Source organism: Solanum verrucosum, unplaced genomic scaffold (assembly GCF_900185275.1).
Source record: "Solanum verrucosum unplaced genomic scaffold, falcon-dt-bn FXZP01000183.1, whole genome shotgun sequence".
Lineage (NCBI taxonomy): Eukaryota > Viridiplantae > Streptophyta > Magnoliopsida > Solanales > Solanaceae > Solanum > Solanum verrucosum.
The window spans coordinates 471,924-494,556 of NW_026020430.1; the positions used below are offsets into that span (position 1 = coordinate 471,924).

At 31.6% G+C, this 22,633-nt stretch overlaps 3 protein-coding genes across 4 annotated transcripts; 1 reads left to right on the forward strand and 2 right to left on the reverse strand.

Moving 5' to 3' along the window:
* Positions 1 to 1,928: 1,928 nt before the first annotated feature.
* LOC125807873 (COP9 signalosome complex subunit 5a-like) lies at positions 1,929 to 6,851 on the reverse strand. 2 transcript variants are annotated; one of them, XM_049487610.1, is made up of 6 exons: positions 6,311 to 6,851; positions 5,369 to 5,650; positions 5,111 to 5,258; positions 4,907 to 4,989; positions 2,336 to 2,413; positions 1,929 to 2,215 (listed from the first exon to the last, which is right to left on the reverse strand). In XM_049487610.1, the coding sequence occupies exons 1-6, from the start codon at positions 6,731 to 6,733 to the stop codon at positions 2,126 to 2,128; spliced, it is 1,104 nt and encodes a 367-aa protein (XP_049343567.1). In that variant the 5' UTR covers positions 6,734 to 6,851; the 3' UTR covers positions 1,929 to 2,125. The 2 variants fall into 2 exon arrangements, with proteins under 2 accessions (XP_049343567.1, XP_049343568.1); XM_049487611.1 differs by lacking the exons at positions 1,929 to 2,215; positions 2,336 to 2,413; positions 4,907 to 4,989; positions 5,111 to 5,258 and having other exon boundaries at positions 5,392 to 5,664; positions 6,311 to 6,760.
* Positions 6,852 to 7,745: 894 nt separating this feature from the next.
* Positions 7,746 to 8,305, forward strand: LOC125807655 (mavicyanin-like). The gene is made up of 2 exons (XM_049487391.1): positions 7,746 to 7,914; positions 8,055 to 8,305. The coding sequence occupies exons 1-2, from the start codon at positions 7,746 to 7,748 to the stop codon at positions 8,303 to 8,305; spliced, it is 420 nt and encodes a 139-aa protein (XP_049343348.1).
* A 714-nt stretch (positions 8,306 to 9,019) lies between these two features.
* On the reverse strand, positions 9,020 to 14,371 carry LOC125807885 (uncharacterized). The gene is made up of 6 exons (XM_049487633.1): positions 14,263 to 14,371; positions 13,734 to 13,805; positions 13,038 to 13,071; positions 10,980 to 12,765; positions 10,123 to 10,213; positions 9,020 to 9,153 (listed from the first exon to the last, which is right to left on the reverse strand). Exons 1-6 carry the CDS (start codon positions 14,340 to 14,342, stop codon positions 9,114 to 9,116), a joined length of 2,103 nt encoding a protein of 700 aa, XP_049343590.1. The 5' UTR covers positions 14,343 to 14,371; the 3' UTR covers positions 9,020 to 9,113.
* Positions 14,372 to 22,633: the final 8,262 nt, after the last annotated feature.

Genomic DNA, 22,633 nt, shown 5'->3' on the forward strand with positions numbered 1-22,633 from the left:
ATTGGGTTGTAATTAAAATGTGACACATTTGATGATTCGTAATACTATAACTAGATTTTAGAATAAAGTATCTTTCTCGGAGTGATCTCATCAAATAGCAAATTTCTCTTGATAACTAATTTCAATGATCGGTCTAATTATACTCTTTTTTACATGTTTTTTTGTATCTGATATTCATATTGGAGCCCGATTAAATTTGAATTCACGCTGAAAAGTTCACATTAGAGATTAAAACACTCTCTAACAAAGGCAAGGGGACTCAAACCCAAAACTTCTTTTCTCTTGGGAGTGCATGGAACAATTCTATTCTTTTGTTTGTTTAAGTACTTCCTCAGATTCAAATTATTTATTATTTTAAAAATTTATAACAAAATTAATTATTTTTCCATTTTATTCTTAGTAATAATTGTTCTAGAACTACAAGCACATAAATAAAGTAAATATTTAACGGAGAAAGATTATATATCTTAAAACATAATTGAGAATAAAATAGTATTCCAAAAAGAGAGAAGATAAAATAGTCAACAAAATAATAATAATCTACCAATTAATTTTTTTTAAAGAACCTGTAAAAGAGAAACACGACAGATAATTTGAGACAGAAAGAGTCCAAGAAAATAAATGGAAACAAACACAAATTAAAGAATTCTTACCAGATAGTTGTGCAGTTTGTTCAAGTCTTCTTATATACAAACTCATAATCATATTAAATTTACTAAGGTACCCAAAAATTCAAGCTTTTTATAAAGAGCTTTATAAGAAAAAGAAAAGTTCAATTTCTCATCATGAAGAGGAAAGGTCAGTAAACCAAATGGGTTTTTTTTCAATATTAATATTGTACAATGCATACAGCAGCCTCTCTAATTCTTCAACCCCCTTTTGTGTACTATGTATACAAGCAATATATAAAATTTTGGAATTTTCAACTTAGTTTAAGTCACCTTTATGGAAAATTATGAAAAGGTTTACGAAATATCTACTTAATTATCATACAAAAAAAAATACTTATACGGGATTTTATATAGGAAATAAGAAATGATAACATAATAAAATTAACTTGGCGTATTAAACTTGGATAAATGTTTTCCTCAAGTTTCTTTGGCTTTGCCGTGCACAAAGTTTTATATATATGAAGTGAAGAAAAAGGATGTGCTTACTTTACTACTCTCTCTATTTTACTTGTTTTATTTTATTAAAAATAGGTGGTTCAAAATAGTTATTATAATAAGAAGTCAAGATATAATTAAATGCATTTTTTTTCAATTTTCCCTTAATAATATTTTTTTCATAGAAATGATAGAGTTTGATTAATTAGTATAGAAAATCTAAGTGAAAATCTAAATTGCATGTATAGAAATGAGAGAATATTTATTGAAAGAGAGATTAATATTCTAAATAATTAAAGATAATAAATTAAAGATATAATAGTCAAAATACGTAACTTAAAGATAATAAGTAATAAATAAAAATATACTCTAGTAAATAGTAAATAAATATATACTCTAGTAGTTAAAATATAATTTCTTCAAGAACGCCACAAGTAAAATGGACCGAAGAGAGTACACGTATGAAAAGAACACTTTAACTAGTTTCGTCCAATCCAAAGTCATCTTATTTCTGAAAAGTTATCCAAACAATAGTATGATGAATAGAATAAGCGAATAACAATGCTCATTCTGCGTGAGATATAACGTATAATAGTGATGCCCAATGAAATAAGTTATCCCATATATATGATGGAATAACTTATCCAAAGATAACTTATCCGAGGATGAGTTATCATAGAATAACTTGCTCCCAACCAAACAACCGCAACAGTTCATAAAGTTAGTCCCACATATCACTTAGAGCCGGTTTTTCCTTAAAAGTACCAAACCAAACCAAACATGTCGATTTACTGCACTTATAATTAACAAAAGGAAAAGAACTTGTAAAAAACTTGACAAAATCTTCCATAACATTGAACAGCAAAAGTCATGATATCTAAGAGAAGCCAATCACCGTAAACTTTCACTTCTTTGTAGCTACATAAATAGGAGTCAAAGATGTATATAGTCAACTGCAAAAAGAAACCTAGAAATTGCACCAAATTGGTCTACATCCAGATTGATAGTATATGAACTTCTCAGCTTTCGATCATGGGCTCGGGACCTGAGGGTTCTGTCTGTGACTTACTTGACTTACCAACACTATTGAAAAGAATGTCTTTAATAACCTGAAAACCAAGGATAAATACATGGAGTGTCAAGACGTTCCTATCCAGCAGTGGAAATGTTCAAAGAATTCAAGCTAGACGAATGATACGTGACTAAATTAAGAATAGAACAACGTATACCTGCGACATTAAGCCATGAACTTGCTCGACAGTAATCTTAGCACTATCACGTGTAATCTTAGCAAGCTGAGATTCTTCCTGCGACTCAGAGGACCAACACATTTAGCATCACTATGCAACCAAAGTTGCATGATCCATGTTGTATTTTGCAATTCAGTGAAGCATGCATAAGTAGCAAGGTAAAAAGGAAGTCAAAAGACTACTGAAAAATGAAGTCAGAATCTGATAGCATTCAATGCACAGCCTAAAGTTTTAGATCGAGGCTGTGTAACTACCACATAACCAAGCTCAATAGCACAAAAGCAAATAGTAAGATGCATGAAGTGAAACAATATGGCACATCACCACCTACTGCAGCAAATTACTGATTGCTTCACAATACATACATGAAAATGGTATTGCAATACAAGAAAGTGAAAGGCTCCACCCCTGATGCAACCCAAGGTACCTTGATGCCTTTCACAAGGAGCCAAGCACGTGAGCTCCGAGTGTTACAAGGCTTATTCATGAAGAGAGATGCACCTGAGTGCATCATGGAGCCATCCCCAGGATTCCATGTATTTATGATAGCTTGGGATGATGAAAGAAAGGAGAAAGGACGAGTTGGCCATGCTACTTTATGAATTTTCATGAATTCATCCCAAAGGAAGACAACCAAACAAGGCCCTTACTTCATTAAGGGTAAAATTGTAATAGCAAGTATCTTCCTTTTCTATCTAGTATAACTGTATAAGTAGTAGTGGAAGGTAGATTATTATCAAACATAAAGAGTATTACTCCTTGACAGATTTGAGTGTTTGCTTTAAGCTTTTGGTTGTGTTGAAGATTAGAAAGAAGGGTTGCTTGGGAATCTTAATTCCCTAGAGGTCTTTCTAATAGGATAGGTGTTTGATAGGATATTCAAAGGAGGTAATTTCTATATTGAATTGGTTGTCTTTGATTCATTTCCTGTGTCTACCCTTCTATCTTATTTTGTTTCTTTTACTTTCTTGTTGTTATTCTTAGTTTTATCCTTAGAATTGTATCAGCCCCGGTACCTCTATCAAGCTCATCCCTTTCTACAAGTGCACCTAACACAGTCATAGAGATAACAGTAATAGTGATGATAAACTGCCAGACAATATGTTGTTGCCTAGTCATAGTTTATCCTCTATTCTGTAACTTCCCCGCTAATTTTGGACAAAATGGTTACATGCAAACTAAAATAGACTTTGGAAGTGGGGGACAATGGTTGGTTCAATGCTTTCAGGATCCAATTTCCTCGGTACAAATATTGCATGTGCGAAGGAAAATAGGGAGAACACATAAAGACAGATTGAAAATCACTGCCCAAGGCAAAAGCCTGATATACCAAATTGTAATCACAAAGCTTATCCTCAAATTTCGCTAGGTTAGTATTATGCCTGATATACCAAATAGTAATCACTAATCACAAAGCTTATTCTCAAGTTTCGCTAGGTAAGTTGCTTGCTAATATAATGCTATAGCTTTTGTTTTCCACTCCTTTGCCTTTGACTGGTTTATCATCACTTCTATGTGTCTGCTTCCCCACCCGCCAAACAAACCTCAAACCCCTAATGTGATAATGGAAATACAGACACCTGTTCGTAGTAAACAAAGAAATTCAATAATGTGCAGCTCCCCTTTTACACCTAGTTCTGCTTCACAGATCCGATATTTGGCAAGTGATTATTACCCACTCTTAACCACAGCAGTAACAAATGTCTATATTCCACAGGTCCACTATAATGGAGGACCAAAACATTCACAGGTAAAGATAGGATCATATTGGCACATTATTATGGGGGACTAGTTTTCTATTTGGGGTGATATTCTAACACATTCACATGAGATGATGAGAAGGAAACTTCTCCGATGTCCACTATACCTTATTTTGACATCTTTTGTTAAAAGTAGTAAGAGAACTCTTCACTCATACAGTCTTGGCCATTTCTCCCTTTCTTAAGAGTTTCACTTTCACATACACGCAGTTGCTAAGAGTTGCATGAACCTAATCCATAACAGATAGACAGACCATTCACATTTGAATACATAGTGTATCCTTTTTTTTCTTGAACTGCATTACTTTTTTTTGAACTTGGTAACTTCTTGTATTGCATTACTTTCTCCTAGTTGATTTTTATAAGCACGCATTAGGTGTTCCAGTATATAAATTTTAGCAACTGTCATCATGAAAATGTAATTGGTAAATTGGAGGCAAATTTATATTTAGTACCCTTTGCACATCCATGCACATTTTAATTGTAAGCAGTTTCATAGCCCAGCAAAATATGAATAAGAGGCCGAGTATGCTATAAGCTACAAAGTTCCAACAATAGTCACTCCGTAAGCTCAAATTCTTACCTGGGTTTGATAATGTCGAAATCGGAACCACATGCCAAAAAGATACAAAGATAATGGTTTCAACAAATCCAAAAGACTAAAGAACTGGCAAACTAATATTCTTTTTTTATGCCAGACTAATATTCTCAAAAACAAAGTAAGAGATAGACTTGTAAGTTAAGAGTATGAATTATCAAGACCAAAAGAAAAAAATAAAAAAGAAAATACCTCCTTCTTTCTTTGAGGGGGTGCCATTAAGGACGCATAACGTGAATTGGACAGCTGATTTTCAGCATGCTCCAACTTTTCAGCTGCATGATTTAATGGGATCAACTAATTTTAGGTGTTACACTATCATGTAAACTCATATGCAGGCATCAAATCATTATGATGATAAAAGAAAGTGGAAAATGTAGGCAATAATGATATTACCAAGATCAGATATCTGTCCAGCAACATAGTCTCCATTTCCAAGCAAAGGAGATGAAGAAAGTGTGTTCACCCAATACTTGTTCCATAGAAGGTCCAAGAGATGGCAATCGAGAGAGGACTTAAAATATGTAATATCCAATGAATAATACTGCAAATCAAGAGAAAAGTTGGTGAGCTAACAGTCAGAGTAAAGCAGAGTTGAAGACCTAGATTTTAATATATGTGTGTGAGTGCATGCTCTCATGCCAAAGAGGTGACCTGCTTGCAATGTACTCCAAAGTCTTCGATTTTGTTCAAAGGAATAGTCTGGTACTCCGAGATGGGGTCATCTGGAGGCTTATATCCTTCAGGATATGTTCGAAAGGCACCAATCTCAACTTTTCCAGCAGAAACAGTTCTTGTTGGATCAATAACAACTGCAAGAAAGGGCTCCTGATATTGCTGATTAAGCATTTGTGTAGATACATCAATACCAGAGAGCCAGCATCCGTAACCAGGATGGGAATGGTACCACCCGACCACATTTTCTAAACGACCAGCCTATACCAAAAAGTCTGAGTAAGAGAATGGTCAGAACAAACTGCAGTAACAAGCACACTCCAATTTAGGAACCGAACACAAAAATATCATGACATGGTCATTAGTTTTCGGGATCAAACTAGGTAATATTCTCTTCTTCACTGAGAAAATATCACAAATTCAAGCCAGCAGAATGAAATATCATAATGGTGTTGGTGTAGAATCAGGGATAATAAGTTTTATATTATTGTCCTCTTCATAAATGTCAATCAAAAAAGTTACAACACTAGTTGCAAGTCCCTGTTGTCAAGTAAGCTATAGCAGACAGCTAGGTAAACTAGTCAAAGCAAACTGGCCCATTCCACGAATGAGAACAAAACCTCAATCTCAAGCTAGTCGGTACAAAACCTCAATCTCAAGCTAGTCAGAATCTGCTATACGAACCTTCACAATTCAGTTAGCTTCCATTTGAACAGGTTACATTCTAATATTTAGGGAGAAATTCTAAAACTCAAGGCATTTACTCTATCAACCTACAGTTGTGCTCCATCTGAACCAGTTTGATTCCAATTTTCAGTAAATCCGAAAAAAATCATCTTAAATTGACTAGGTTTATTCTAAAGCTCACAGTATACTAGATACACATAAAAAAATTAATCTTTTTTTTATAAACGCACTAACCTGCTTGTTGGTCTGTGAATATTCGACCATATATTCATACGCATCAGCTTGAGCATTAACCCTAGTTTCAGTGCCTTCAACGGGGAGGGCAAAAGCGTCCATAACAATAATTGCATCGCCGTCAGTCTTACCCTGCATGAGTCCCATGACCTCAATTGTACCTCCGGAACGCGCGTGAACAACCATCTTGAGAAGAGCAAGAGCAGAGATCTTCACACGCTTGAAATAGTGAGGGTCACTCGCCCACGGCTTCTCCCGCTGAAACTTCGTCTGTGCCGCATCGTCGTAGTGGAATATGGCATCTGACGCAGAGTTTTCCGGTGTCGACCCCGACGGCGCATCTATAGTCACGATGTTGTTCTCTAACTCCCAGGTTTGCTGCGCCATCGCCGCCGACGATGCGTAAGAATTTAGAGCGTCCATTGTAACTTCGGAGAGAAGGGCAATTGCAGAGCTTTTCGCTACAATCTGAATTTATAAGTAAAAAATCGACCAGGGTTAATTAGAATAAATGTATTTAAAGAATTAAGAAAAGATTAAACTAGACCTTATAATAGGATTTAACTTTAAATAATATTCCTTATATTTTCAAATTAAATTACACATTTAACCTCTTTGTAACCTGGAAATTATGTACAAATATTAGTTTGTATGTATTTCTATCCTAACAAAATCTAGTACGGAGCATTATCCCAAATAGACCTTGCCGAATTCGAACACCAGGTTGGAAATTTAAAAAAATATATTAAATTTAAAATATCATTTGATTATTAAATTAATAATATAATATATACTTATTCGTAAAATCACTAGATAGATATTTAATTATCATTAAATTAATAATTAAATCTATCTTTGATATTTCAGGTATCCTATAAGTTGTAAATGTTTTAAATATCAATGTTTCAGTCATTAAATATCTCTCAATATATTTGAAGGTGGAAAAGAAACATTATAATTCACTTCTTCAAAGTTCATTTTTTGTAATTTGTAGCTGAAGAATCTACTTATTGAGTCATTCCAAAAAAAAAAAAAAAAAAGTTTGATAATATTCATGTTCCGCGTATATTTCATAATAATTTGACTTATTCATTAATTCTTTATAATAAAAAAAAATCACAAATAAACTCGCAGCTATTGATGTTCTTCAAATTTCTCTGAGATAAAGTCTCTTTTTTTCAATTCTTAAGTTTGGCATTGCCTCGACCTGTTTCAACTGTTTTGAAATGCATGGAAGAATTCAATTGAATTAATGCAAGATTAATTTGTTATTAATACATTTGTCGTAACTTTCAACACTTATAACCCTTTTAATAACATAATTAATGTGTCAAAATAGCAGTAGAAAATTTATAAAAGGTTTTAGTTCTGTTGCACTCACTGTTATAATTAACTAGAAAAACAAGAGATAATTATATTTATAAGATTACACAAGATGCAGGTTATACTAATTTTGCTACTTTTTGTTGTTGGAATTTTAGTGAAATCAGTAAATTCAGAAAGATACATTGTTGGAGAAGGCTATGGCTGGCGTTCTGCTCCGTACCCTACTTACTATGAAGATTGGGGTAAAACTATCAAGTTAAAACCTGGAGATGAATTAGGTAAACTTTAATTTCACATACTACTCTTTTCTCAAGGAAAATATTTTATCTCTGAAACGTACGAACTATCAAGGGTGTACATAGATCGGTTTAGTTCAGTGTTTTTATTCATCAAATTTTCCATGCCAATTTATTTGTAGAGTTTAGGTTCCAAAAGCCAGACGATTTGCTGCAGATAGCAAAATACGACTATTATGCATGCAGTTCCAACACTCCTTCCAGGCAGTATAAAGATAGTCCAGCAACAGCATTCTTGTTGATACCTGGAGATTATTACTTCAAATCCAGCAACAATACAAATTGCATCAATGGCCAGAGGCTTTATGTAAATGTAGCACCTCCAAATGAAGATAAAGATAAGGATAACCAGCCTGGTGTATTAAAGAATTAGACGATAACCTGAGACGAATCTAAGATATCTAGAGTCAGTGAAATCAGAATGAAAGTAATCTTATATATGCATACATTTTAATCGTAATTCTTTCTTATGTTTTTCCATGGTTTTGAGTCGGAAGCAATAAGTTCAGTTTAACTCACAAAACCTGTCATAGGCAAAAGAATGCTCAGATGTGTATTACAGGAAATCTATTTTCCATGTGAACTTTAATGTGTATTACCAGAAATCTATTAAAACAAATAAAATAAATGAAGAAGCAACAGCTATAAATACATATCTGGGCTTTAAAAAGAAAACTAGGCTTTCTATTCTTCTGGCCAAAATTTCACATTCTTCCGTAAACCCAATATTAACACCATGCTCATCAGAATGTATGGATAAGGTTTATTGGAAACAACCTCTCTACCCTACAAAGGTAGGGATAAGGTCTGCATACGCCCACCACCTTCTTCAGATTCCACTTTGGGAATATACTGGATATGTTGTTGTTGTTGTTCATCAGATTGTATCTCCAACACGAATCATGGCAGTCTTTTCAAGTGCAGCATTGGTGAAGACCTTGACAATTTTCTGTGAGACCGTAATAGAACAAAAGGTCGTAAAATAACAAACATAAACATGACCTCATTCGATTCAGAAGTTTGAAAGTATACTTACATGTAAGCATATCATCCACATGAAATGAGTCTCTTTCAACGACCCATTGTCCTTGCTAGATATCGTCCCCGACTAAATCTAGCAAAGCCTCTACGTAATTGAGATCTTGAGCTATGCTCCAATCAAAGTCTTGAGGCTTCAGACCCTACTTCACACCCAACAACTCCTTCAGTTGTTCTTTACTACTGCATTTAGAACCCAGCAGACAACTATGCATTAGCAATAATAACAAGTACCTATAAGGTGATTTGAGTTACTCTTTTTAGTTCATAATGCAAAACTCCAGAATGCAAAAAAAAAAAAAAAAAAGCATTCCCTCCTTTTACTTAACCACGGGCAGACAGGATTAGTTAACTCAGACAAATTGAGCTAGATCACCTTCTCAGACAGAAATACTTGGTCTGCACTATAATATGTCACATTGGCTATTACTTCCACAAGACAGGGAGTGCACATAATATGTTATAACTTGCTAAGACTCAAAAATATAGCTGTGTCTCTAATCAAAGCTGCTAATGGAAACTGAAAGAACTAGGTACAGCAAGCATGGAGGCAAAGTTTTTTCTCCTTGTGCCAAAACTAAATATGATTCTTAATCAAGTTTATCTAAGATCAATTCAGAAGGTTAATATGGATAAACCTCTACTGTACACTTATTCTAATACCATCTATCCTCTGTCCTCCACCAATTCACACTGAAATTCGCCTACCGCTTAAGTCCAGTTACCAATAACTTGAACTTACCCTGCCATCAATTTTATGAACCGAGCTGAACAGGTCATATTTTGCTAATTGGTCATAGTTCTGCAATTTGGAAAACTTTCTTTATTTCTTTTAGGGCGAGAGAGACAATTTTAGAGTTCTGGAATATTCTATAATCCTTTATTGACGGATATATATAAAGAAAAAAAACGATTAGAACAAAGCAATTTGAGGTATGGCCACAGGATTAGACTACAATAACTGTTTGGTCATTGGACATGTAAAGTAGACAAACTATATTTTTTTGGTCATAAGTAGAAGATTAGTTTTAAAATAAGCTTCTCTGAGTCGAGCAGCTTCCCTACTCATGATATTTTACCTTCCATGTCAAAATAAATAACACTAGATAATGTGTAGAGGTAATAAGAGACCTGCAGCAGACTCGGAAGTACCTGTTTGCAAAAGAAGGAATTATCTCTTCAAGAGCATGGAGCATAATGGAATTAGTGGTCTCATCACAAGAACTTCGCCTGTTCTTGAGAACTGTAAATGAATAAAAACAGCCAGTAATCACCACCCTTAAAATACAAAATTTCATAACTTATTAAGGATTGGAAAACAATAGAACTGATGTAGGGGTAAATATATTTGTAAAGGTTCATATTCAAAAACTCTAACAGAGAATTTTGAATTATGTCGAAGTGATGGCGAAATCACATTAAATCTGACACTTCCCTGACAAGCACTCAACCTATCTCGAATCATTCATAACTTCGACCTTTCTAGGGTCTCAGCGATAACAAAATAACTTGGAGAAATTTACAAGCACTTCCCTTTTAGAGATTACAAATGTTAGGATCCAGAATGTACCATATCAATGTATCATTTTCTCACTCACTTAAACAGAATTTTTTCAGATAATAAACAACCATTCTACACCCTGAATGTTCACAACTGAACCACCCATCATAAATGGATCATGGGCTTAAGTTGTTTGGTTTACATTTCTGCCTTCATTTTCTCATCCATTTCTCCTTTACAAGAGGTTTGTTGCTTAATCCTACTCATTCAGGTACAAAGCTCAGACCTCATCAATACCCCTTCTCCCTTCTTATATCTTTCCCTCCCACCCCCAAAAAAGAAGACTGAAAATAGGTAACGACAACTAGGCCTCAATTCTAAGCTAGTTGTGAGTATGCAAAAAAGAAAAAAGAAACAAAAATCTAAAGCGTTTACCTAACATCTCATTTCCTTTCTTATACCATAGAGACGCTAGAAGCAGCACAAGGAGAGTTTAGTGTTCAAGTACCTTCAAAAATTTTGGGATCTGAAGTGTTGCCTTGGAGATATGATACATCGTCCTCAGATAACTGTAACCCATCCATCTGAGCAAACTTATTCAAAATACAGCCGACAAGACTATAAGCAACCATACTTGTTTCATCAGAACCTTCCTGGATAAGAAGATACTGATTTCTACTCAAGTTTTGTCTTTTTTCTTCTGAACACTTTGTCGATGTAAATTTTGGTGGTGTGCATCCCAAGTCCCCGACAGTTACTTTTTCCTCCATATCATTCCTGCCTGATACTTCATTAGGTGAGAAATGTGTAGCAAAACTATTTTGATCTCTGGTTGAAAAAGATGAGCATGAATCCCTTCCTTCTTGATGGCCTATGCTTCTTAAATGGCTATCTTTACCACTCATACTCCTTGTGACTTCAGAAGCTTTTGATTCTAAGAATGATGAGGAATTGTCAAACCAATTGGAATGAATTGAATCTACTCCATCGGTATACATTGACTCAATCTTGACGCTCAACTTGTGTTTGGGTGAAAGCAGAGAAGATAAACCATCATCTCGACTAGCAGTGATTGGTGACTGAAAATCACTTTGGTTTATCTCGCCAACACTTTCTGCTTGGCTGTATGAGACATTAGGATCAGACTTGCAATTCTGAGGAAGATCATAAAGATGTTCATCTTCATCACCACCTTCATAATAACTATCCTCTGCATTCTCCATGTAAGCATTTGCAAAATCTTCACTGACATCACATTCAGTGAGTGAATCCCAAACAATTTGTTTTATCTGAGCACTAATAGTCAGCACACGTTCTATTTCTTCCTCTACCTCCTTGTTTGAGTAGGTTTTGCTATATTCATGCCTATATGTTTTGTTAATTATTGCTAGACTTTCTATTAAACTTTCAGGGATAGACTCCAAGTCGCTGCATTCAAGAAGATATTCAGTCAACATTTTCTTCACGTTCACACGCAAACGAACACTTTCTCTGGCAGCTTTATTATTAGAATCCAGCACAAGAGGCAAATTTCCCAGCTCTGCAAAACTCACTTTGGTTTTATCATCTAGAATCCTGATTGCTTTTGCTATATCATTCTGCAATGCTTCTACATCTGGTGAAAGTTTTTGGAAAAAACTCGGAGAGAGACAATAATCAAGTTCTGGTTTTAGCATTAAGGCTGCTACGGACAAAGCCTTAGCCAGGGGTTCTGGTGGTTCATCCCCTTCTTCATAGTCTGATAACATTTCTAATGAAGTCCTCCGGATTTGTTCAACTAAACTTCCAATACTCCAACATATTCTAGGAGGCTGCAGTAAAGGGATGTAACCTGTGACATTCCTCAGATTCCTATGCATTTTACTCAAAGTTAGAAGAGACAACTCCTCAAGTCTATCCAGAACATAAATAGCAGAAATGCGAAAGGATTCTGAGGTAGAACAAGAAGCCCCATGATTAACACGAAAGTTTTGAGGATCTTTGAGGAGTTGAGAAATTTGTTTAATTCGACTTTGACTGGAATCATCATGCTTATGGAGAATTTTGGGAAGAAACTGCCTGATTGTCCTTCTCATTTGCCAATTGGTTTTCTCAAAAGTAATTGAGCCGCCAGTTACAGTCTCCGCAATACAGCATAACCCCTTGTTGTTCATCTTATCAAGCATGGAATATATGCCTCTCAAATTCTCAGCTGAATTGGAGAGCAATGTCCCTGGTGCACCATGATATGTCCTTTCACCCTTATGCACTCCAAATGCCTTTGCAACAGAAGTTCGAATGTTCTCATAATGTAACTGGAATAAAGGTGCAAAGAAATATATCAGCTTAGTGGGGAAAAACACTTTGGAATTTAGTTTGACAACAACAGATAATGTTCAATACAAACAAAGAACAGGTTTCTCTGAAATAGGGAGTGAATAATATCCTTTGCTTCAAAAATTACATGTGAGCAGTATCATTTGGATTTAGAAAAAGAAAAGAAAAAAAGAGATACAGTCAGGAATATTTTAACAATTTTGAGTTGTAGCATGTCATTACATCAGCAAGCATTAAAGGGAACACTTACATCATCTTCTCTAAGCAATGATTCAGGTAAACTCCTGCAGATACAGACAACAGAGTCAAGGTTTAGTTTGAAGTGCAAAACATTACTTGAAAAACAACATGCAATCTAAGCCAATTCATTATGAATCCAGATAACAATATGCATAAACAAGCTATCATTTATAAGAGCAACCCATGTACCAAGGTTCTGTAAACTTCTAATAAGTATGTAGATGTAATATAGGAAAACAACTTTCATCAAGAAAGCACAATGCTTTAAAAGAGCCAAGTCAGGGAGATAAATTTGCTGCTTCATCTTCAATTATAATAGAGAGCACTGATGTAGTCGGTGCTGCTCATAATTCTGTATATCCAACTTAAAATAAGAAGGGCCAACTGCACCATCTGAATAGATGTGTGCATCAAGTCTAATACATTTCAGTTTGTTTGTTCCCTAACTTAGTAAAAGCTTACAAAAGACGAAATATCAAAGGGAATTGACAGACAACGCATTAAAGTACCATTGCAGTCATATGGAACAGTCAATGTTGTAAATATTTCAACGAGACAAAAGCAGGGCAACTGCTAAAATGCCTTTTCTAGGGAGAGATAAATTCACTAACCAGGACAATACTCACACAACAGAAACAAAAAGAAGAGTTTCTTTACAAATATATATATATATATATATGAATTAAAGGAGAAAGAAAGTTCTCACATATCACCGGGAGGTTTGAGTCTGTCCATCTTTTTTTGCTCTCTTTCAGACAAATCCAAGTCCATTAACCACCTGCAATATTAGTTTCATATGCCTTAGTATTACTGAATATTATCCCCATTAACACTTTGTATTGCATTACTGATACAAAGAAAATTGCTCCCTCTATCATATTTTATATGACACTCTACCCACTTTAGAACATCCTAAAATGTTTGAGAATATTCTCTCTCTACACAATTTTCACGAATCTAAACAAATATACAAAAATAAAATTCATCAAATTATTCAAATATTTTTGCCAAGTTTTTACGGAAATTATACATATTTTATATTTTATGTCAAACTATATACCTACTCAAACACTATCAATACAAAAAATATTATGAAACCACTCAACCGAGATAGTATTAAACAAAGAAAGCAACTATCAAATTGGAAAGGATCATCAATGTAGTGCTAAAATTAAATGATGAAAATTCGATTGTAATTTGAAATAAACTGATGTCGGAGAAAATAAAAGGCTTACCTTCTCTTGAGCCTAAGTTCTTTATCTTGCTGCTTCAATTGAGAAGCCAAATCTTTACAATCCTCCATGTACGCCTCCATATTATCCTATTCCTTTACAATACAACAAAATAGTTCTATAATTCACTTCAACAAAACAAAAAAAAACACCCTCAAAATTACAAATCTTCAAAAATTTGGTGTCTAGATCAACGGCGGCAAAACCCTACCGCCAATAAATAGGGGCTCAAAATTACAAATCCTTTCCAAAAAAAAAAAAAGTTCGCAGAAGACAAAGAGAGGAGATGCATAACACAAACAAAAAGAGACAGCACCGTTGAAAGAAACAAAATACCCTAGTAGAGGAGAAAAGGACCAAAATTGTCCCTTATTTTTGCCTTTTAAGACTCAAAATGATCCTTTTATCATTTCACATGGAGCACTAATAGTCCTCCTTCTTTGTAAAAATGGTACAGTTTTAATCTTTCAAATATTTTTCATCTATCACTAACCAAAGCCGCCAGGGGCGGCTCAAACCCGTTGGTGACCTAAGACCAAAATCAAATTAGAGGCCTTAAAAAAAATTAAAAATTTAAAATATAAACTATCGTCATTCGGATGGCTCAGTTGGTTTGGAGGGTGGTTATCCACACGGATGACCCGGGATCGATCCCCCATCAATGCCTTCTGAGTCGAGTCTATCGCTTAGGGCTTGCCTAGTGCGAAACTATCAATAGAACAAGTAAATTCTAAAATTTTGAACAAGAGAGACAGAAAAAATAGAAGATAGGAAGAGAGGAGGATAGAATATATAAAATTAAAATTAAAAAAAGAACAAGGTAAAAAAAAAAAAAAAAGAGATAACTTGTACATTAAAAAAAAAAAAGTACACAACTTTTTATTGAAAAGGTAAAAAGTAATGATCATATTTATCATTTCATTAATGTTGGTTGCATTTATTGTCTTAGTTCTATTCTTATTTTTTTAATTTAATCCTACCTAATTAACTAAAAAATGAGACCTCCAAGGCCAATGACTTTTTTTTAACCTTTATCAGTCGCCCCTGGAAGCCGCTTATAAGTGTGTCATGCATTGACTTAAATAATTTTGTTTTACCCTAGAAAACCAGTTGTTCTGTATTTCCTCTTCGTATCATTGTAAAGGTTAGATCTAATCCCTAAATGAAGTCAAAGCTCAACACTCACAAAGAAGCAATACCTTGTTGATAGAATTTATACTCCTTGCTGTAAGCACTTTTCAATTAGCAGATCCAACCTTCAATTCTATTCGTGCACGATAAAAAAAATTCTTCAATATTCATAATCTCCCTGATATTATGAGTAGATTTATTTATATAATTATGTTGGTGTTATCTCAAATCCTTTGGTAGGGTTGTTTAAAATTAAACACAATCAAAATCAATAACTCAAATTGGCAAAATATTATGGGTTTATCTATAATGATTTATTAAATTTATGATTTGGTAAACATAATAGTATATCCGATTTAGTTTCATAAGTGGGATATAAAAAGGATAGAGTGTGCACACATCTGACATCTACCTTCACAAGTAGAAAGGTTGTTTCTGAATGATCTGATTCAAAGAACTTACAATTCAGTAATAGTTTAGATTATTATTATTATTATTATTTTGGGAATTATCAATTCTATAACGATTTATTATTTTTCTTGAAGAGTAACCATAACCCGATAATAATTATTAAATCATAATTTTATGCTTATTTGATACTAACAAGCTCTTGTTTTAGACTTGAAGCGTGTTTTTGAAATTCTTGACAAAGGATTTAATATATCTATACAACCAAATGATGTAGTGTAGTGAATAAAGTTATTTCTCTATTAACCAAATGTTTCATATTCGAGCCCTGGGTATGCAAACCAAATAAAGCCCTACGCGGCATGATTTTAACATAGTTGGACTTCAATATGAATATTATGATATCAAGTGAGAAACTAAGTATTATTTTTTTAGTATATCTATAAATGGATAAATGGAGCCAATATCTGAGGGTGATATTAATTGTGAATACAATGGATCCTGCTACTCAAAATTAATTCATTTGGTGACCTTAATAATTAACCTTTAGTGTTGCTTAATGAATAGACAAAAAGGAGTTAAACGTTATAAATTGACGAAAAAGGTTAGGAAGACTAAAACTGCACCAATTTTACAAAAAAGAAGGACTATTAGTGCTCTCTATGAAAGGATGAGGATCATTTTGAGTCTTAAGGCAAAGGTAAGGGACAATTTTGGTCATTTTCTCTACCCTAGAATATTAAAAAACTAGTATGTAATTAATTAAAACTTTCTTTAATAATTTGTTGAGTATTTTTTTCACAAGTGTTTTTGAGAGTCAAACTACAAAAAAGGACAATTATTAATGTATTTTTAATATTAAAATATTTTATAGAGAGAAACTATTTTTAATATTTAAACATAAAATAAATTATAAATTTATTATATAAAAATAAAAAATAAATTTTTAAATGAAATCTAACCAAACTTAAGGAATATACTAATTAATTAAGGGGAAAATGACAAATATATTCCCGAACTATTGTAAATGGTATGCAGATATCCTCCGTCGTACTTTTGGGACATAGGTGCCCCTATCGTCCAAAAATTAGCGCATATATGTCATTCACTCTAACGGAAGACTAAATAGGGACACATGGCGCAATCTTATCCGGCGATCTGATATTTAATAAATGTTGGGTCGGTGGATAAAATTATGACATGTATATGTCCGTTAGTATAAAAGATTATTTATGCATTGGTTTTGTGAAATTACAAGTACTCCATTAAGGATCATCTATTTTTAGTAAGGACGATATATATGGGAAAATCACTTACGTGTACACTTTTTTAAAAATATTTATCATATTTGTCAACATTATTCTTTTAACCATATATAACAATTTGGCTGAATGACAATATTGCTAAAAGTTGCGAATGGTAGCACTTTTTGCTAAGTTTAAAGGAACAAAAATTGTTTCAAGTAAGTATTGCTAAAAGTTGACAAAAATGGTAATAAATTAAAAGTATACTTAAAAGTGGTAATTATTAAATAAAATACCTTCACTTATGTAATTTTCCATATATAAATAGGAACAAATGTAGTACTATTCACATATTTTAAAAACTTTATTATTGATGTAATTGTAATTAAAAATTATACAGAATTAAATTTAAAGTTACTTTTTTATTTCTTAATTTGTCTAATTCACTTATATTGGTTTTGTAAGATTGTCTTCAATTCTTTGAGGTAATTTATTAGACATTTCAAGCTCAAACTAATTAGATTATCAAATAATTAAATTTAAAAATATACTATCTTAAATTTGAATGTCTTCTAAAGTAACAATCATTATACTGTTGGTTTTTGTAATTAAAAGTACAATGAAATAATATATAAGTAAAAAAAAAATATTCTAATTGTCATATTTAATGAAGTGAAGTCTTGATTTTATTTTAAAACACTTTTAGAATAATTTTGATAGTTTATATAATAATTAACTCTATTGAAAAAGTTTTCAAAAGTATAATCAATAACAAAGATTTAAACATTTGTATTGTAATATAACGTACAATAATTTATATATATATATTCTCTTCTTACAAAATATTACAAGAAATGATATACCGTCAATTTAAAAAGAAAAAATAACTATTAAATTATAATCAATTATCATATATTTTTAAAGTTTATTAAAATAAAATATATTTAAAAAAATTAAATAAACGTAAGACTTTTTCTAAATTTTGATATTAGGTAATATATTCTATTGAGCCACTCAGCAACTTGCACGCACGTCCACGGGTAACCCAAATTATGATTACGATTACAACTTTGAAAAATTACATTAATATAACTCAAAATTCACTAAAATTTGTAAGAATCATAAGGAAATATAATATCATGTTTGAACCTTGACAAACATAATAGTATAATCCAAAATATATGGAAAGAAAATAGACAATATACAAAAAGAAGAAAATCCACATAAGGTATGACTATGCGGCGAAAAATGAAAGGATAGCCTTACGAGGGAGAAGTTGGGAATAATTAGAGGATATGTTGAATTTAAACATGGGCCTATTTATTTTTTGTTAATCCAACATTTAGAAGCAATTTTGAATTTGGGGCAAAATTGTCCCTTCCACACTTTATGTTTATCACATTTTCTAATTCTCGTATAAAACATGATTAGTGAAAAGCATGTGTGGTATGACACAAAGTACTAGTATCATATTCCTTCGTAACACAAAAAACAGTTCTTTAATTCATTTCTTCAATTGAATCACTTCAAAAGAATCTTTTATCTAATTATTTAGATTCTCAAAAAACTCATCGCAACTACTCAAATTCAAATAAGGTGGTGGCTGGATCAAGAGCGGCTCAACCCTAAACTAAATAAAGTAGTGATGGGGCCTCAAAATTACAAATCTTCCAAATAACAAAAAAAACTCAAATTCAGTTCGCAGCAGACAAAAGATAAGATACATACATAAAATGAGACTACGCAAGTAGAATATTGAAAAAATTAGGTATTTATTATTACTATTAATTAAAATTTTCTTAATAGTTTGTTGACAATGTCTTACTAAGTTTTTGTACATATTTTTGAAATTTTATTATTTATGTAATCATAACTAAAATAGTAGACAATTAAATTTTTATAGTTACTTTTTATTTCTTAATTTGTCTATTTCACTTCAATCTGAATGAACCATGTATTAATATTATTTTTCGAAGCGGATGCGGGAGGCCATTTTGACAATAATATCTTCATGCTCTCGGTAAAAAAGGGTCCTTCCTTTAATTTTCTTCTAAAGTTTGAAATTTGATTTAAGAGCTATTGATTGCATTGTTCCACCAGCTTTGAAAAAATAGCAGACGTGTTCCAAAAAACCAGACATAATTTGTTCTCGTTTACAATTTCTATTTTCAACATTTAGAATTACTTAATGAGATAAGTATTAAAAACACTCCTAAACTTCACGTGAATTATTCCTTTAGTCCCTTAAGTATTGACAGTCTTAAAAATACTCATCTACTTGGATTAAGTAATTTAAAAACACCCCTAAACTTCGCGTGAATTATTACTTTAGTCCCTTAAGTATTGACAGTCTTAAAAACACCCCTCTACTTGATTAAGTAATTTAAAAACACCCCTCTTATGCCATATGTCATCCAACTATGCGTATATGTGAAATTTTATGTTGATGTGGCGTACACATTGATATATATATAGTAAGAAAAAACATTCAAATAATTAAATGCTAAAATATAGTAAATAATTTTTTTTCGATTTTTTTTCCATGCCTCACCCCATTCCCTACCAGGTACCCCAACCCTACCCCCTGACCCCCCAAATATTTTAAAAAGTTTTTTACACCATTGAGTACCCCGACTCCCCCCCCACCCCACCCTTACCCCCTGCCCCCTAAAAAATTACTTTTAAAATAAAATATATGTTTTTTTCTTATCTCACTCCATCCCCTAAAAAAAAAGTTTACAAGAATTTTTTTTTCCGTGGGTGGGTAGTGAGGTGTGAGGTTAGGGGTACTAGATAGAGGATGGGGTTGGGGTGATAAGAAAAAACAAATATTTAAAAAGAAAAAAAAGTTCTTTTATCCACTTAAATTGTTAAATTCTTAACATTTAATTATTTAAATGTTCTTTAAAAAAAATTCTATTACATATATCTATGTGCACGCCACATCAGCAAAAAAATTCACATATGTACACATGTGGCATAAGAGGGGTGTTTTAAAATTCACTTAATCAAGTAGAGTGATATTTCTAAGGGGGTCAATAGTTGGAGGACTAAAATAATAATTCACGCCAATTTTAGGGGTGTTTCGATACTTATCTCTTGCTTAATTAATTCGAGAAAGTATCTATCTATATATAAAAGGAGAAGAAAAAAGGTCACATGTCAGCACCACAAATTTTTAGAATTTTAAATAATAAATAATTAAATTATCTTCTAACTATATATAAAATTACTATATAAAAAAAGGAGAGGGTTGAACATAAGTGTGAATGTGAGGGTATTTTGGGTATTTAAAAATACCCTCACATTCACACTTATCTACTAAAAAAAAATTACTATATAATATATATAAAATTACTATATAATATATATAATGTATAATATAAGTACTAGATAAGTGTGAAAGTGAGGGTATTTTGGGTATTTAAAAATACCCTCACATTCACACTTATCTACTAAAAAAAATATATATAAGTAGTAGATTTAAATATATTTAAAAATAATATAAGTAATACTATACTTAGTATGCTTAAAAATAGTAAAAACTACATAAAAAGTACTACATATCATATTACAATAATTAACAATTATTTGACACTTTCAATTCTATCAATGCCATATAAATTAGGATAAAAAAGGTAACATTTATATTCAAAAATAATCTAAGTAATACTATACATTACAATAATTAATAGCTTAAATATTTAAAAGTTATATAAAAAATTTAATTGACTCTCTAAATTCTATTGCTACCACATAAAATGGATTATATGATAAACATATATTGTTTGAATTTGACGAAAAATAAACTATAAATTACAATAATTAACAAAAACAATTGTCGGCTCCAAAAAATCTATCAATTAAGAACATATATTGTTTCAAATTGACGAAAAAGAAACTATAAATTACAATAATTAACAAAAAAATTCTCTCGACTCCAACAAATCTATCAATTAATGCCACATAAATTGGGACATGGAAAATAACATATATTCTTTAAAAATTAAGTTCAAAATGTACTATAAAATACAATAATTAACAACTTAATATAGTAAAGAGACATATAAAAAATGGTTAATATTTGAAATTTTGCATGTGCCACATAAATTAGAACAAAGAGAGTAATAAATATTATTTTCAAAATTCTGTAAAAAAAAGGTACTACAAATCACAATAGCTAACAATTTAAAATATTTTTAGAATCATATAAAAATTTCAATAACTTCTCAAATTTCATAATATATGACATAAGAAGAGGGAATAACCAATATATTTATAAAAAGAAATGACATATAAAATGAAATGGACAGAGTATTAGTTTTTGAAAATGGAAAAGGACAAAACACATATAAAATTAAAAGACATATAAAAAAAATTGGTTTAACTCTCAAACATAAAAAGTAACATATGTTATTAAAAACTTTAATAAAAAGTACTATAATTTACAATAAATAATAACTTAAAATATCTACAAGACAACAAAAAAAAGACTAATTTTTGTACTGCTTGTGTCACATAAATTAGGATTGGGATGATTTTAAAATTTTAATTTTGGTTATACATTATAAAATAGCCGAAAAATTGAATGATATAATTTTTTTAAAAATAACCGAATGAATCGTCCTATCAATAACCCTAATGTTACTTCTACTCTGTTTATTTTTACTTAAATTTAGAAAGATATGTTTCATTTCTACCCTCAATCTTATCGCTACATTTATTTGCTATTTGAAATTGAAATTAAAAAGACAAATGACAAATAAGTTTTTATATTAGCTCACTTATGAGCAAAATATATTATAACAATCTTTACTAATTTTATAACAATACATAAACTATACTCTCTCTGTCCCATATTAGATGGGCACTTCCAACTTTACACGGTGATTAAGAAATCATTAATACATTGGAAGACTTCACCATTTTACCCTTTGTTTATATCAATGCACTTTGAAATGAGTTACAAAAAATACACATACAATATAGTTATGGTCATATTAATTGTAGGGTAAAATGGAAAACAATTAATTAATTCTATCCTAATTTAATAAGTGCTCAAATAATATGAAAAAAAAAAATTTAGTAAGATTTTCATCTAATATGGGACGGAGAGAGTAACAATATAACTTTATTAATGTTGGGCCCGGGCAGCGCCCGGGCTTTCTTTACTAGTATATAAAAGAAGGAGAAGAAAAAAGCCACATGTCAACACCATATTTATTCTTCAATTTTTAAATTTTAAAAAATTATTTAATTAAATATTTTAAATGAATTAAATTCTTCTAAAGATGAAGATGTGATTGAGCACCGTAATTATTCTTCAACTTTTATTTTAAGAAATAATTTAAATATTATACCCCAAATATGGTTACTTTTTAATTTATCTAAAATTCAATAAAAAATGACACAATCTCAGCATACGTAGGTTTCCCTATATATTCAATTATTTTTAAAAATAAACAAATTACTGTTCCTTTTAAAAAAATAATAATAACAACACACACACACACTTATATATATATATATTCAATTATTTTTTAAAATAAACAAATTACCGTTCCTTTTTAAAAAAATAATAATAACAACAC